At 31.5% G+C, this 18,273-nt stretch overlaps 1 protein-coding gene across 1 annotated transcript; it reads right to left on the minus strand.

Moving 5' to 3' along the window:
- Positions 1-8,332: 8,332 nt before the first annotated feature.
- LOC145034853 (pentatricopeptide repeat-containing protein At5g13770, chloroplastic-like) lies at positions 8,333-10,471 on the minus strand. The gene has a single exon (XM_078983401.1). It carries the CDS (start codon positions 10,347-10,349, stop codon positions 8,490-8,492), a length of 1,860 nt encoding a protein of 619 aa, XP_078839527.1. The 5' UTR covers positions 10,350-10,471; the 3' UTR covers positions 8,333-8,489.
- Positions 10,472-18,273: the final 7,802 nt, after the last annotated feature.

The following is an 18,273-nucleotide window of genomic DNA, read 5'->3' on the forward strand; positions in this document are numbered from 1 at the left end:
TATCTTATCAACTCAAAATATCTTCAACAGCTTTTTCCAAATTCTATATAAAGTATAGTTAAACCTGGGTTAATAGCATCCAGCTACCTAACATGCATTTTATAATCGTTATATATATATATATATATATATATATATATATATATATATATATATATATATATATATATATATATATATATATATATATATATATATATATATATATAATAAATAAATTTAATAATAAGTTATTATCTCTTATATAATAATAAAACAATAAAAATATTTTATATTTCATTACTTAAATAAATTAATGGATATTTAACTTAGGAGTAAATTATACGAATGGTCACTATTGTTTGGGATAATTTATATTTTGGTCCCTAACTTATTTTTTTTAATTCGGAAAGTCTTTACTGTTTGTTTTTATTACGAGTTTGGTCTCTGTGATTTTGTTTTGTTACGTGTTTGATCTGTAGCTTACCTAAAAAGACAATTATTTAAATAGGAAAAAATAATGGGGTATGTAAGGTAAGGTGAGGTGGTAGGGTTGGGGTTGGGGTGTGTTTATTTAAATAAATTAAAAAATCAATGACAAAATAGTTTTTTTAGGTAAAAGAGAGATCAAACGTGTAACCAAAACAAACAGTAGAAACATTCTGAGTTAAAAAAATAAGTTAGGAACCAACAAATTACCCTAAATCATAGGGGTGTAATTTACTCTTAACTTAGTGATATGCCCAAATGATTATTTGGCAATTGGCATCACAACTAGTCTTGCAAAATTTTAGTGTTTTACAACCAGCGCTTAGTTAGTTGGCAAGTTGAAAGCCTTGCAAATATGGGTGTGAATTAACCTGGCTTACAATCATAAATATTATTTCTAAAGTTAATTAATCAAAAAATAATGAGTAATGACCGATTACCATAACATATATACCTCTAGACTCAAAACACTTGTCATTCATTACTTTGTCTTTATAACCTAAGTAAATATATCCAAAATAACAAGAATGTTTACAATAAAAATCATATATGATCATGGAAGCCTCAATTATTTGAGAGCTAGTCTGGATCGCAAACATTACAAAAGCAACGCAAGGTTAAGATTTGGCAGTGACCACCACCCGGAGCACCCTCAGCTTTGCATATGATATCACAATTTCTGCTGTAGAAGCATAACCCTTTGTAGGTTTTGCTCGAATATCTGCATGATTTTGTCTCCACTCCCATACTTGAACTCATCTCTGCCATATTTAGTAAATACACATAATTAACCAACATAGTATTGGAACTTAAGTGTTTTTATATCTTTTTGAAAAAAAAAAAAAAACAAGTGACACAACCATTCAATAACTAAGTGAGAGAGAGAGAGACCTGAAATTATAAGCATTGCCAGTAAAGAGAGGTAGGCTAGATTACAATGTACAGATCGCTCCATCCCAATTGAACAAGGTTGGGATATATCATGTAATTAAGCCTTAGAGGCAAATGAGAATTCCTTCATGGAAAATGGCTAAATCTGCATTATGTAACTACTTCAAACCATGCATGCATATAGAATGATAGGCTTCACGTAGTAAACATTTACTAACTTCCTTTATTTTCTTACTGAATCTTGGCTTCCAATAAACCATCTGTCAATGTTCATCGACAATAAAATGACTATATTAAAGAATAACCCCAACATGCCTATATATAATTAGTGTCTGTTAACAAACTCAAATTTATTTTAAATGTGTGTGCCTAGACTTTAATATAACACTTATTTATATATATATATATATATATATATATATATATATATATATATATATATATATATATATATATATATATATATATATAGTATGGACTTAATTAATGTAAACGAAATAGATTTCAATCTAATATATTACTATATCTATTGCTATTATATTTCCGGTGAATCACATATTTTTATGAGGAAATGAAGAAAATGGTAAAAACCGAGTTTAACATTCAAAAAGATTGTGTTGATGACAATAAAAAATAAAAGTAGAAAATCAAATTTTCTTTTTGAATTTTATTTGATGCATGGAATTGTATACACGTTTGAATGTTTAAAATTAGAATGCATATATTCATAATTTTTAACTTATCGACAATCAAACACAACCAGCTTTCCTTAATATTAAACTAGGAAAAGGCTCGTGCGTTGCAAAGGTGAAAGTTTAGTGGCAAATATATAAAGAAGTAAAAATAAAGTGTTAAATTATAAAGAGTACAAATAAAGTGGTAAAATTATAAAAGAATAAAGAAAAAAAGTTTTAAAGAAGTAAAAGTGAAAGTTTAGTGGCAAAAATATGAAAAAGTAAAAATAAAATGACAAAATTATAAAAAGAAAAAAGTTTGCTGAAACTTTAGTGGCAAAATTAAGAAAAAAATAAAAATATAGTGTTAAAATTATAAACATGGAAAGTTTCTTGTTGAAACTTACCATAAGTAAAAGTGAAAGTTTAGTGACACAAATATGAAAAAGTATAAATAAAGTGGCAAATTTATAAAAGAAAAAGTTTAGTGGCAAAAATTAAGAAAATGTAAAAATATAGTGTTAAAATTGTAAACATAGAAAACTTCCTGTTGAAACTTGCCATGCGCTTTAATATATATATATATATATATATATATATATATATATATATATATATATATATATATATATATATATATATAATTGTTTTTATGATTTAGGATTTTTGCCACGTGGCATTCTATTCCCAAATGTTTTTCCCGCTCATTTCACAATAAGTTTATTTACTGAAATACCCTTCTATTGCTTTGAAATCGGAATTGCCTGTTATCTCGGTTGTTTATAATCCTTGAATCTCGCCCAAGTTATAAGCCCCACTCATTTCAAATGCACTCAGTTTAAGGAACCTGATTGTATTTCCAAATGAATTAGGGTTACTTTTTCTGATGTGCTTCAATGTCAAGCGGTCATACTCAATCTTGATCCCCAATTTCAGCTGGATTAATCACTGTAATATAAAATGTTTTCTTGGCGCATGTTACTCGAACAGACAATAAAATCAAGGAACATCTTCGGGCTTAGAGCTTCGTCGTCCATTTTTCTCTTGCAACTTCTTGAGCTATTTCTTCTATCTGCTTGTAAATGATTAAAGATTATTTGTTCAATTCTTCTTTTTGATGAATCTTTGATGTTAACTGCCCCTTTACTCGTATGATCTAGGGTTAGAATGTGACCTGCTACCCTTTTACGTTTTAAGTGGCCTATGTTTAATGTTGATACATTATTTTTCATTTAACGTTTTATACGTTTCTTATTGGTTTATGAATCTCTTCTGGTAGTGAAGCTGAAGCGATGTTAAACATAGTGATTGTGTTTTTTTATATGAACATCAAGTGGTTGATAAAATGCATGAACCAATACCATATGATTTCACCTGTTGTATGTTATTTTTATGTTAAATAGATAACATATACTTGCAACTTATGTACATACACATTTTATATCCTTTTTATTTTTCATTCTGTGAAGCTTGATTTACTACCTTATATAGTAAATTGTTATCTACAGGGTTAATTAACTTTGCCTAAAAAACGTCACATTTCATTAGAAATATTATTGTATCTTGAGAGTTTTGAATTAAGCTTCCGTGGCTCTTGAAAATTTATGGTTGTACTTTAGGAACTTGATATTAAAAGTTTTGTTGACGGTGATCTTCAAAATTTGTTGTTGTAGGAACTTGATCTTTCAAAAGGCATTGAAATATTGCGTTCTTTCAAGGATGTATGACCCGATTGTCATTGATATTGTATAGAATGAATTTTGAGGTATGAAGGATTGATGAGTTTAAAGGTTTTTACAAAAGGGATTAGGATTAGAATGAATGTTGATATTGTGCATAACAATTTGTTGTCACTAACTTTATCACTTTGAAGATTGATGTCTAGATTTTTGCTACTCAATCTGGTTACAGAACATCTTGAATTCAATACAGTAACTATCATGTTTTTATTATAATTTATACAATAATATTAACTAACACTTTTTAAAATGTATATCATCATGTTTTCAAGTGGTTGCAGGTAGAGGTGCAGTTGGGGATGCGTTAAGTTGGGGATGCGTTAACTGTGTATTTAGAGTACCTTATTATAACATCAGGTCTCACAAATAACTGATGCAAAATTTACCAAGTCATTGTTGGAAAAACTGTGAGCATTTTGTCTAAATTTATGTGTTTTCTTATGCCTTTTTAGTATTTAGTTTAGAAAATCTTACACATATTGTAACACTGAGTCATGTTTCTAGCCATTAAAAATAATATTTTTGTTAGACATCAAAGTAACTTTTTTAAGTAATTAATGTATTTTTCAATAATAGATAATATTTTGTTAATTTCACCACTTTAATTAAAAATAATTAAATAAATAAAATTTTAAACATACAAGTAAATATATGATTACTACAATATCAAATTTTGGGTTTCCCTATTTAACATCGACACAAAAAAATCAAAGTTGAAAAAAAAAAAAAACAAACAAAACTAATAATGTAACAAACAATATATTAATGTTTTTTTTTTGCTGCAACATATGAAGACAAATATAGGCTTTAAAAGGATGTGTGTTTTTTTTTTTAATATTACACGTTAGAAACTGTATCTTCATTTATAGGTAAATATATAAAGATAAATAGGTATGACTTATTGTCTTAATGGATAAAGTGAAAGGATGTATGTTCTTTTTAACTTGATAAGGTTACTATGGTCATTTGTAAATTAGAAATAATTTTGGTTTTTGTAAAAATTACTTGAACACTAACATTTTTTTTATACCACAAAACACCTAATAAGAAAGAAAATGACAACCCCTTCAAGGTACTCACTCACAATTTAAAAAATATACTTAATTTTTTTTAAATGTATATTCTTTAAATCATTTGTCATAAATTATATTTCTTTATCGAAAAATATAAAATGTATATTCTATGCGAGATAAATGTCTTTAAAAATATAATAAAAATTACAATAAAAAATAATTTTTTAAATAATCTAAACAAAGTTATTAAAACATAAAATTTTGAAAAATCTACACATTGGGTTGATTTTTAAATGTACATTAGGATTGATTTTTAAATGTACATTGTCTTAACATGGAAGGTACAACGATTCATTTTTAAAATAAAATTTTGAACTTTTATTATGTAACATTTTATATCCTTGATGGTTAAGTCAATATATTATATATTTTTATGGTATAGTAATTGGAATTCTCAAATGTTTCATTCAATTTGTAACACTCTTTGGTTCCTAGATGGTTAATCCAATTTACACAATTTTAAAACTTTATATTCCAACATTTTTTTCATTGATATAATAAATTTTTTCAATTTGTAGATATTTTTGTAATTTGAAAGAAATTTATTTTTTTATAATAACATCATATATTCATTTCTTCCGATTACAACATTATACTTTTGAAAGATCTACTTATTTAGGTTGATTTCTCGAAGTATAATTCCTTAACATGGAAAGTTCAATGTTTTTTTTTTATTATATGTTTAGGGTTGGAATGTTTTGGTTTATTATAATCACATTGCTATATTGTTAATTAGATGATTATTTCTGTATCTATGTGTATAAGTTGATCATTACTGAATAATAATGTTAAGAATGAGTGGGTTGTTTATATTTTACATAATGATTTGAACTCTTTCATCCCATTCACATGTGGAGATTATACGCAAGTGGTTGCTTGACTTGCTTTTTTTAGTTATTTACCGACACCTGCAAATGGTTTTCCAAGTTTGCAAAAAAAATATTATTTACTTTAAAATTATGTTATAATATAATGGGTTAATATTATAAAAACCCTAAATTTTTAACACGTAATTGGAAAAAACCATAATATTTTTATTATTATTGTTGTGGCCACAACTTTTTCACAGAATTATTACTCTAGCCCACTTAACGAGTTTTATGGTTAACTTGGTTAAATTTTTTGCAAAATCAGTCCTAAAAGTTCATATTTGGTCCTTAAGGTTTGGAAAAAATTACACCACATGATTTTTTAACTTTATTTATCATTTTTTGTATACTTTATTTATTTTCGTTTTTTTTTTTATAAATATATATACATTTTTATTTTCTTTTTTGTATATACTTTATTTATTTTCATTTTTTAACTTTATTTTTCATCAATTTAATTTATTTACCTTTTTATCTTTTGTTTTCTATTTTATAGTGTATATATAGAGTATATTAGAGTTTTTTTTGGTTTTTTTTTTTCATATTTCTTTTGTTTTCTATTTTATAGTGTATATATAGAGTATATTAGAGTATTATATTTTTTTATTTTCAAAATCAGTCCTAATAGTTGGTGTTATTACCAACACAAATTCATTTCTGTCTTTCCTTGAAGCAAAAAATATATTACTCAACCATAAGTCTTGTGAAGAGATGACAGAACCACTCGGTGATGCTCCCCTTACCTCCTCAACGGCTCTTTACTCCTCAACTATGTCCTATGGAAAATTAAAAAAATAAATATAATCGAGATAAAAATAATGGATGGGTTGCTTCTAGGGGTAATACAAACATGTCTATGATTTTTCATTATTTTTTAGGAAATCGAAGCATACTGGGATACAATCAAGCATATTTTTTAGCTCAAACTGCATACTGGCAAGATTTTTCTTAGCACCACGATTTCCTTGGACCATTATGAACATCCTACAACAACATCGATGTTCCACCTACTGTTGTCGGTCAACAAATGATGCCTTCACCTGCTCTCGGTCATCACAAATATAGCCACCCGACGGTGATTTTGCTGCTCTTTCTGCCCAACAAGACTTCATAACAAATAAGAAAAAAATAAGAAAAAATTAAAAAGATGAAAAAATTAAAATATAATACGAAAAGAAATGTGAAAAAAAAAATAAAAAAACTCTAATATACTCTATATATACACTATAAAATAGAAAACAAAAGATAAAAAAGGTAAATAAATCAAATTGATGAAAAATAAAGTTAAAAAATGAAAATAAATAAAGTATATACAAAAAAGAAAATAAAAAATGTATATATATTTATAAAAAAAAACCAAAAATAGATAAAGTATACAAAAAACGGAAAATAAAGTTAAGAAATCATGTGGTGTAATTTTTTCCAAACCTTAGGGACCAAATATGAACTTTTAGGACTGATTTTGCAAAAAATTTAATCAAGTTAACCATAAAACTCGTTAAGTGGGCTAGAATAATAATTATGTGAAAAAGTTGTGACCATAGCAATAATAATAAAAAAAAAATTGGCTTTTTCCAATTACGGATTAAAAATTTAAAGATTTTATAATATTAACCCTATATAATCGCTAAATAAAAAAATTTCAATGATATAGTATATTCAAGGAAATTTAGCTTACTTTTAAATTTAAATAATAGATTAAAATTACATGCTAAATACCAGTTAGATTATATCAATCAAACATAGTATGTTAATTTATTAAAAATATCATTTTCCATTCTATTACTGTAATTAAGAGACACTACATGTTAGTTTATAACATAACTATATAAATCTCAATTGTATTAAATGTTATAAACAAGGATGTACAGGTTTTTTTTTTTTTTTTTTTTTTTTTTTTTTTTTTTTTTTTTTTTTTTTTTTTGCTTTTGCTAAAACCCAACCAAAGCCAAATATGTTGTTTTTTTAGTTGCAAAATCCATGTATTTGGGTTTACGGATATTCAAATAATGTATATTTTAACTTTTAACTAATTATTATAAATTTATAGGCAAAAGTTATGTCGATCTAAATTAATAAAATTTTATAAATCTTTTACTTTTTATTATAATTTATATTTATCTTTTTATTTTATTAACTCGTGGTTTCCACGAATTTTAACCTTTGAATATTTGACAGCAATGTGAATAATATGGATATGGGCCGAGATCAATTTCTTTTGGCATCCAACAGTCCATCCCAAACACGGCCTGCTTTCCTTTATTTACGAAATTTTCCTAACCTTTAACTTCTTTTACAAATCGGTCAAAAACTATAAAAATCGTCCAATTTTTTTATTTGTTAAAATTTAAATCTTTTTTAGTTTTTTATAATTTTCTCCAATTTTTTTACAACCTTTTTCTTTATACTTGCATTCTTTTACAATTTTTTTATATGTGTGTCGATTCATTCTACTTCCTTTTTAACTTATAAACAGATGGCTACTAATTTCAATAAATTTCTAGTAGATGTGAAAAAATGAATTTATTAAGTAAATTTTGGGTCGGTAGTGAATATATAGTTATATATGCATTTTTGTATTTGTTGAGGCAGCTACAAATTATGTTACTCAAATAATATTTAAGGGTTTAGACGAAAATTGTTTTAATTACATTTAAACTAATAACATTTAAATTAAAGTTATAATAAAAAAAATTATTAATTTGTCCACTATCATATATGTTCATATCTATATAACGTAGGAGGACGAACACTTTGCTACATGTAGTTTCATCCTCATGGGCCAAAGCTTTCTTCCAACCATTTCCCCTGAATTTGCACACCCGCATCCCGTAAAGCATGCAATGAAGATCGATAAAGCCTTGCATCTAACTTTGTACCTTCCATTTTCATATCCTGCAAAAGCTTCACAACTTCATCCACTCTGCTCATCTTCGAATACACCCCCACCATAATCCCACCCATTGCCCTATCAATCCCACCACCATTAAGCCTATACTCATTGTAATACTTAATACATGTCTCAAACTCCCTCGCCTTACTATATGCACTTATAACACTCGTATAACTCACTTTATCCTGCATAACTTTCCTTCTTTTCATCTCTTTCCATATCTTCTCTACTTGCCTTAAATTCAACACTCTCCCATGCATATCAAGGAGAGAATTGTAAATCCACACGTTTGGCTCGACACCTTTTTCTTTCATTTTAGCAACAAGTCTCATCGCGTCCCGAATCCTGTTGGTTTTCCCGTACATTGCAATCATGCTAGAGTACGCCACCACACATTTATCGAACCCCTTTTTGTCCATTTCCGAAAATACCCCTTCGGCTTTTTCATAGAGACCGATGCGACAGTATATGTTCAAGATTGAAGCGTAGGTCACTTGCCCTGGTTCGTGCCCCTCCGAGACTAAATCTTGATACACTTTAATGGCAGAATTTGGTCCTTTTTTCTTGGAGAATCCATTCACAATGGCACAAAAGATACAATCAGAAACTCTAAGGTTCGTTTTTTTCATAGATGAAACAATGTCGAGAGTTTTGTCCATTGAATCGGGTAGTTCAATGTACATTAACACAAGCTTTAAGAACACCGAAGGGTCTCTTAACATCTTTTTGGCCTCGGCTTCCTGTAAAAGCTCTTCTGCTGTTTTCACTTCTTGAATGCTTACAAATGAAGAGATTAGCGAGGAGTAAAAAGATGGGTCCTCTGGGAAACCCTTTTTCGTCATTTCTCTGAAGAAATCTAGAGCTTCGAAGGGTTTTCCTAATCGGCCTAAAGATTCGCATAAAACTCTGTAAATTTGAGTGCAAAACGATGTCTGTTCGATTTCACTGGATTCGAATTCTTTAAACAATGAGAAGACAGTCTCGTTCTTTCCCATTTTAAGATAAGCTTCCATTGCATGGCTGTAACTTTCTGCATCTAATTTGATACTCGAAGATTTCATTATTTCGAAGACGTTAACAGCGCTACTGTACATATGAAGCTTGTTGTAGGCTTTCATGGCGGAATTAAAGCTTACGCCGGCAACTTCTTTCTCGGATTGCAGAATTTGAAGCAAATTATTAGCAAGTTTAAATCTTCTATTTCTAATGCAACTACTGACTAATCTGGAACAGTTTGAAGCATCTGGGTAGACATTAAATTTCCTAAAATCTTCAGAAATTGACCACACCAAATTCCAGTTGTTCAAACGCATTGAGTACCTGATGAGATGATGCAAAGTTGACCTTTGGGGTACAAAATCGGGATTTCTCTTAGCTTTCTGATAACATTCAAAACCCCTTTCTTCAGTTTTTGAATCCTTTAACAGATTGCGGATCAAGAGGTTACGATCGTCCGAATCGGGTACAGAAGAATTTTGAGAATCCTGGAGTTGCAGGTCCAGTTCAAGCAGGGGGGAATCAGCGGAGTTATCTTCTAAGATGGGTGGTGGAAAATTGCTGCTGGAGGAATTGAGGATCATGATTCTTGAAGAAGATGAAGAGAGAGGAAAGAGAAAGAGAAGAATTGGTGAGGTTTTTGAAGGATTGAAGTTGAGTTTTTTGGGGGTTTTGTTGATGCAGGCTAATCCGGAAGCCTGAAGAAGAGGTGGAAATAGCCATTGCTGTTGGAGGGGATAAGGCATGGAAATGAAATGGAAGGAGGAAGAAGAAGAAGAAAAAGAAAGGAGTGCGTGTTTATATATACCTTTACATTATCATCCTTGTTGGATTTTTCTTTAGTAATTTAACACTCACTAACAAAAAGAAGCTGGTTGGTTATGCACCACTGCCATGGACATCTCTTCTAAATATACTGAAGATTAAATTACACGAATGGTCCTATAGTTTGGGGTAATTTGCATGTTTGGTTCCTAACTTACTTTTTTAACTCGGAAGGTCTTTACTGTTTGTTTTTGTTACGCGTTTGGTCCCTTCTATTTGTTTTTGTTACACGCTTGGTCCCTGTCTTACCTAAAAAGACTATTATCTGAATATGGAAAAATGATGGGATAGGTAGGGCAAGGTGAGGGGAGTGGGGTTGAGAGTGTGTTTATTTAAATAAATTAAAAAATCAAGGGAAAAATAGTCTTTTTAGGTAAGACAAAGACCAAGCGTGTAATAAAAACAAACAATAGGGACATTCTGAATTAAAAAAAATAAGTTAAAAACCAAACGTGTAAATTAACCTAAACCATAAGGACCATTCGTGTAATTTACTCTATACTAAAGGATGTGTTTTACTTTTTAACTTATCAATTTGCTAATTAAAATGTTTGCTTAAGCTAATATTTTAATTAGCTAGAGATAACTTATTCATAAGTTAACTTTATAAACAAAAAAATAAATTTTCTCAAACACATTTTAGTATATTACAAACTACAATAAATTATTTTTGGAATCTCAACAACTATATTATGATAAGCTCAAAAAATAAATTAATTTAGAAATACCAAACAAAATCTAAAATGACAAAATTAGATGAAAGTTAACTATTTAATTTGTGTCAAACATGGTTGGATTTATTTAAAATCAATACGATATTTTTTTTATAATTAATTAAATTACAAAATGGTAGATTTGGTTTGGCTAAATTTGTGTGACAACCATCAAATTCTGGTAAATTCAAAGTCAAATAAAGTCAACAAGTCAAATAAAGTCAACAAGTCAAACCGGTCAACTCAACTAACCCTTGTGTACTAGGGCTTACGTTATGTATTTACTAAACAACTCGTTATTCTGATGAGAAATCATAAATCGAAAAGTACGTACAACTAGATCTCCTTAACCTAAAACTGTGGTAAGTGGCAAGCCAAACCGTTAAAACAATGTTGCATACTCATCGGGAGTGTGTAAGATCCTTAAACAAGGCTTTACAGGGTTTACGGACCCATCATTGCAAAGCCGGACACTCAAAAAGGTCACAAATGAAACATCTCCCAATCGTTTTCTCTAAATCTCTCTCAAATATCTCTTTGTATGAGAAATCTCTCCAAGAATGTCAAATCTCTCCCAAATCTCTCCAAGTATGTGAAATCTCTCCAAGGATGTAAAATCTCTCCCAAATCTCTCCAAGTATGTGAAATATCTCTCAAATATCTCTTTGTATGAGAAATCTTTCCAAGAATGTCAAATCTCTCCCAAATCTCTCCAAGTATGTGAAATCTCTCCCAAATCTCTCTCAAAAATTCCCGTAATATTTTAGAATCATTCGGGTCATTCCGACCTTTAACCGGGTCAAAAACGGCTCAAAACGGAGTGAAAACGAGTAAAATAGGTTTTAGGAACCAAAACCCTTCTTAGGAACCGAAACCAAGATGAGAGGCCTCTCGGGCCGAAACTCGCGAGGACCGAGCCTCTGCTCTCGGTCTCTGTCCCTTCTCAGTTCCATTGCCCGCTTCTCGGTTCCCTTGTTCGCCTCTCTGTCTCCTCGCCTACTCTCGGTCTCTGCCTTCTCTCGGCCTTCTCTCCTCTCGGTCTCTGTCTCCTTCTCTCCTCTCTGTCTCTGCTCGCATCTTGGTCTTCTCCCGCCTCTCTGTCTCCTCGCCTCTGCTCTTGGTCTCTGCTCTCTCTCTCTCTTCTCTTCTCTTGGTTTCTTCTCCCCTCTCGGTTTCTTCCCTCTCTCCTCTCGGTTCTAGCATCAGAAGGCCGAGCCTCGACCAGATTTCGGAATTTTGTCACTTTTAGCCCATTTTTGATATTTTTAACATTTTAAGCCCGTTCTTCGTGATTTTAACGCGGGATTTTCTCCAGAAATTATATTTTAACATAATAAACCCTAAATATTTATAATCTAAACATATTTTCATGAAAATCATTATCTAAATAATAAAAATCTAATGGAGGATTTATTTAAGGTGGAGTGTTGACCTTGCCTTAACTTATATCACAAGCAACCACCCCACACCCACTCTATGACCAGCCACACCTCCCCACCTTACCTAGGTCACTTCAATGTCCCTTACACTCAATTTCCACCCATTCCCACGTTTTTAGAGCTGGAACAAAACATCCTCTCTCCTCATTTCTCTCATTTGCTCTCATTTCACCAAGTATCAAACACCACTTTTCTCTCAAACTTTTTCTCTACCAAATTCGAAATTCAAGGCTGATTTTCAAGTGTTCTTCCACTCTTAGTAAGTATAATTCATCCTCCTTATGATTATTGCACTTCATTCTACTCAAATCATTGATTGCTTACACAAACTCCATAACTATGATGTTAGATCTTCGAATCTTCAAGTGATTCTTCAAGTGTTCTTGGGTTGAACACTTCTCTTCTTCAACACTTATCTACTGAAATCACTCAAGGTGAGTTCATACCCCTACATTTTAATGTTTTCTCAAGTTTTTAGGGGGAGGGGGGGGGGGGAATACAAGTTAAAACACCAAGAACATAACTAAACTTTTCTAACAGCCTTCATCAGAAAAGTTCAACTCCATTCACGGACTGTTTTGGGCAACTTAAACATTTTTGTTTTCAAAACTGTATAAGGTGAAAATAGTTCAAGTTCTTAGCTTTAAAATGAATACTTGCACATCTCCATACGATTTTTCTACAATTTATGGTGATTTTTACAAAACTGCCTATCATTTCAAACAACAATCCGGACCAGTCTGTGATTATGGACTTTTTCACCCAAGTTGGAGGTCATTAAAAATCGTAATAAAAATTATGAGTAAACTAGACACATTTTGGGAACTCTCAGAATTTACGGATCTAGTTTTCGACTTCGTATGATTTTTCTATGATTTTTCTAAAACAATGCAGAAAGATTAAGAATTAGTTAACAACTTCTAACTATCAAAACACTTTGTAACATGTTGAGCAAAGTGTTAAGTCTTTGATGACTTCATATATTTCATGTATTTCTTGTTATGAGATATTTGTATAATAGGAAATTACTTACTGAATTTATAAGAATCCTCCATCATAATCATTAGTACAAAACAAAGCAAGTTAAACATAGCTATTGTGACATCCCCAAAATCTCGGCCCGAAAAGACCGATTTCATTTATGCTTTTTAAAATAATTTTCAGAGTAAATCCTTTTAATTTTAAAAGAGATGCGGAATTTGTTCCCAAAAACAAAACATGATAAAATAGATATTTATCAAAACATTTCATAAAGAAGTATGATTTCGTTTCATAATCAAAAGTTGGGATGTCATGTTCCGATACAGATCATAAAGCATAAACGATAGCATTACAAGTCTTTCAACAAATATATACATATACAGACTTGTAAACAAAACAACTTGATGTTCGCCCATCTTAAGCTCTTGCGCCACTTCCTGTAAAATAAATCAACTGAGTGGGTCAGGCTTGGGAGCCTGGTGAGCATATAGGGTTTTCAACCCAAAATAAATAATTAAATTAATTATTATCAACCAACAATAACCCAGTTACCCATTCCCGTTATTCTCACTTTATGTCCCTAAATAACTAACACAAGGGACCTAGTCTAAGAATATTTCATCGGGGCGACTACACATGCTTCGGGGGTTCCTCAGCAATATAAGTCAAATAAGGCAACCATGGGGGGATGGAATACAGCGAATGAACACCCAAGTTCATTAACACCTACAGGTTATGAGCCTGCTAGCGTTCCACTGGACTATCTAGAAAAGTCCGTGGTCGTCATCTAAATTCCGCTAGATGACTGATCAAAACAACATCGAGGCCTCTCATCTGTTTATTACACACCAACTATCTACCCATGTTCTACCCAACATATCAGTAGATAAAATATACATTTTTATACGTAGTTTCAAAACCTGTATAGCATGCTCAATCAAAACATTTTTCACATAACAGATGAGACATACACACATAACACGTATTTCATAGAGAATACTTCAGATCTATAAGATAGAAGAGAGTGAATATACACTCACACGTATATCAACCAAATATATACACATAACACGTATTTTATAGGAAATACTTCATAATATTGTGTTGGAATGAAAGTAACTACACACTCACTTGATCAGAAGATGATCGGGCAGCACTACGGCTTGCAGAAGTAGTAATCCTCCGCAGATCTGGAAGATCTCTACGAAAATCGAACTTCTCGCGGGCAGAGCTTCGGCTCGGAAACCGCACTTCTCGGGATCTTCGGGATCTCGGGACTCGCTTCGGGACTCGGGAATATTACCGGGGCTTCGGGATGCAATCGGCACGCAAATCGAGGCAAAAGATGAGAGAAAATGAAGAATTTGTAAAAGAAAACTCGGCTGCTTCGGACCTCCTTTTATAGTTGCTGAACCCTCGCAAGTACGCGGGGCGTACAAGGCTACGCGGGGCGTACGCCTTGGTGGTCGTCAGCGCTTACGTCATCGGTCCATCTCCGTCATTGCATACGACTCGCTACTCCGTAGAACTCGAGTGCCCTATGTTGTACGCGGGGCGTACAGCAGTACGCGCTGCGTACTTCGGATAGACCGCCTCTCCTCTCTTCGGATAATATCGGAGTAAAATAAAAATAAATATAAAATATTTATTAAAACTTCAAAAATTCATATCTCCTTCATACGAACTCCGTTTTCGACGTTCTTTATATCCACGCGAAGGTGAGACTACGCTCTACAACTTTCGTTTAGACTCCGTCGGCTAATTTTGACTTTTATTTTTATTATTTATTTTTAGAAGGCCGGGACAGAAAAACTTCGTTATAAATTCATAACTTCTTCGTCTGACGTCCGTTCTCGCCTAACTTTTCATTGCTTCGGTACTAACAACAAGATCTTCGATTCTCATTTAGATTGTTTCAGCTAAAAACCGCTCGATCTCAAATCGAGTATTCGGGCTGCATACTGCCACGTCGAAACTTCAGAAAATCATAACTTCCTCATACAAAGTCAGATTTGGGCGTTCCTTTTATGCACGCTCTCGGTTTAACGAAATCTACGACTTTCTTTTAGATTGCTAAGGCTAAATATCGCTCTATCTTAAATTCATATTTTACGTCACTCGGCGTCGTGCCGGTTCTGTCTCGAAACTTCGACAGGTCATAACTTCTTCGTTATAACTCGGATTTTGGCATTCCTTATATCTCCGGAATCCTTGTTTCGACCACTACAACTTTATGCAAAGATATCGGGATTATCTCACACTTTAATTTTAATGCTTATTTTATTCTTAATTCATTAAATTATAAAAAATCAAGAAAATAAACACATAAATCACATAATTCACATAATTCACAAATAATACATTCTTATTATTTCAAGTTGAGTTACAAAGGTTAACCTAGACTATTACATTGCTAAAAATGGCAAGCCCAGAAACACGGGCGTTACAGCTATATTGTACTATACATTTGATTTACATAGAATGGGATTCTTAAACACCACAAAGAAATATACTAAACTATAACAGGTATAGTTAGGGTACATATACATTTCAAACATTTTAATAAACTATAATAGGTATAGTTTATGATCATTTACATAACATACTCGTACAAAAGGGGGTACAAATACAAAGTATCGGGTTTTTATACGAAAAGGGGTACAAATACAAAGTGTCGGGTTTATACACAAAAATGGGTACAAATACAAAGTGTCGGGTTTATATACAAAAGGGGGTACAAATACAAAGTACCGGGTTTTTATACAAAAGGGGGTACAAATACAAAGTACCGGGTTTTTATACGAAAAGGGGTACAAATACAAAGTGTCGGGTTTATACACAAAAAGGGGTACAAATACAAAGTATCGGGTTTTTATACAAAAAGGGGTACAAATACAAAGTGTCAGGTCTTTATACAAAAAGGGGGTACCGATACAAAGTACCAGGTTCACTTAAGATAGTTATTATGATATTAAAACTATATTTCATCTAGAATCGTTAGACTTCAACTATAATCGCTGAGCGTATATGTTTGAGTCATATAAGAATTTAGTCTCGATTGGCTTAGAATTGGTGGGGCCCGCCTCATCTCCTGTTCCTCGTTGGGTTGTGGACCTAGGGCAGACCCATTATATTCAACGTTTTGTCTAATTTAAACCTTATATAACTTATATGCGTTGGATGATTATAGAGGAACTCTACGGGTCATTCTAGGGTTCATTAATGCATCATATATGAATATTTCTATTCACACTTAACTAAGAAAATATTGGATTTTCTGGAAATCAAACTATATCGATTTTACAAGGAAAACGGTTTCTACTTCAAACAAAACTCTTATGAACTCACCAACTTAATTGATGACACTTTTTCAAAACTACTTGTATTCTCAGGAAATCAGTGAAACAGGAAAACTTCAGCGCTTTGAGGATGGGACGTTAAACCGTCAACAATTTATTTTTGTCAGCATAATGTAATTGATTTTGAAGCATGTAAACATATACTTTGGTGTAACTTTTTTAATTATATTTATGATTGTTGTATTTACTTTGAGCACTATTATACACGTTGTTGTGATACTGTACATGAAGTCCTCCACCCCCGGGCGTTTCCACCATCCTTGGTTTGGGGGTGTGACAATTTGCAATTTAGTTCAACCTACATGAAGTTTGATAGATTGTGTCTATGTGGTTTCATTTCTTGCATAGTTGGTCCTTTCACTGTTAAATCTAACTAGTTGGTTATTATATTTTTAAATATGACAATTTTACCCTCAACTCTAATCAATAAAAACTATAACTAAAGAGACCAAAAAGCAAAAACTCATAGACCAAATTAATAAAAAGGGCTAACCTAATATATTTTCCTCTTACTAGTCTAATGGTTTCAGGTGTACTGCAATCCATATTCAAGGTTAAAGGTTCAAATCTCGTTTGAGATGTATGTGGAATTAAGAGTAGCTTAGAAATATATTAGGTTTATCGGTTAAAAAAACTATATATCTAGCTATTTCTTTTCAAAATTCGGAAGATTCATTAGGATTGAATGCCAAATTCTAAATGGTGGAGAACTTATTGAGAAGTTGCCACAACAATATACATTCATCTTTAGTCTTTGCACTTTCTTACTTCCCACCACTGGTTTGCTTCAAATCCCTTGGTAGCATATTTCATCCAAGTATGCATTGTCAATGATAATTTTTTAGCTTAATTAAAAAAATGGTAAAAAAAATCAGGTCCTGGACAAAAAGGTTAGAATCCACGATTGGTCATCTACCATTATAAACCCAAGTTTTGTGTTCTTCGTGTATATGAGGAGCTTGGTTTATTTACCTTTTTCTGCCTTATCGGACTAGTTATGTTGTGTTCTACAACATATCTCACCATAAGGTGTGCAACAAGTGACCATGAGTCCATTAGTGTGTTGAGATTTTATATCAGATTAGTCTTCAAAATGTGTCATGAGCTAGATTTGTCGGGTCTCTCTCAAGTTTGACCTTATTTCCAATGTTTAGGTAAATTTCTTTCTATAAATAGTTTTCCTATGAATTATTGTAACCTAAGCCAAATAGAAAGGTGTAGTTCAACAATATCAATAAAATCCTCTCTTGTTTGCCCATGGACATATTTAGATTTCATAAATCTAGTGAAATCGTGTTCTTTTATTTTTCTGCTGATTCTATACTTGTGGTGTGCTTGTGTTTTAATATTTGC

The sequence above is a fragment of the Lactuca saligna genome, chromosome 3 (genome assembly GCF_052625555.1).
Source record: "Lactuca saligna cultivar CGN05327 chromosome 3, ASM5262555v1, whole genome shotgun sequence".
Classification (NCBI taxonomy): Eukaryota; Viridiplantae; Streptophyta; class Magnoliopsida; order Asterales; family Asteraceae; genus Lactuca; species Lactuca saligna.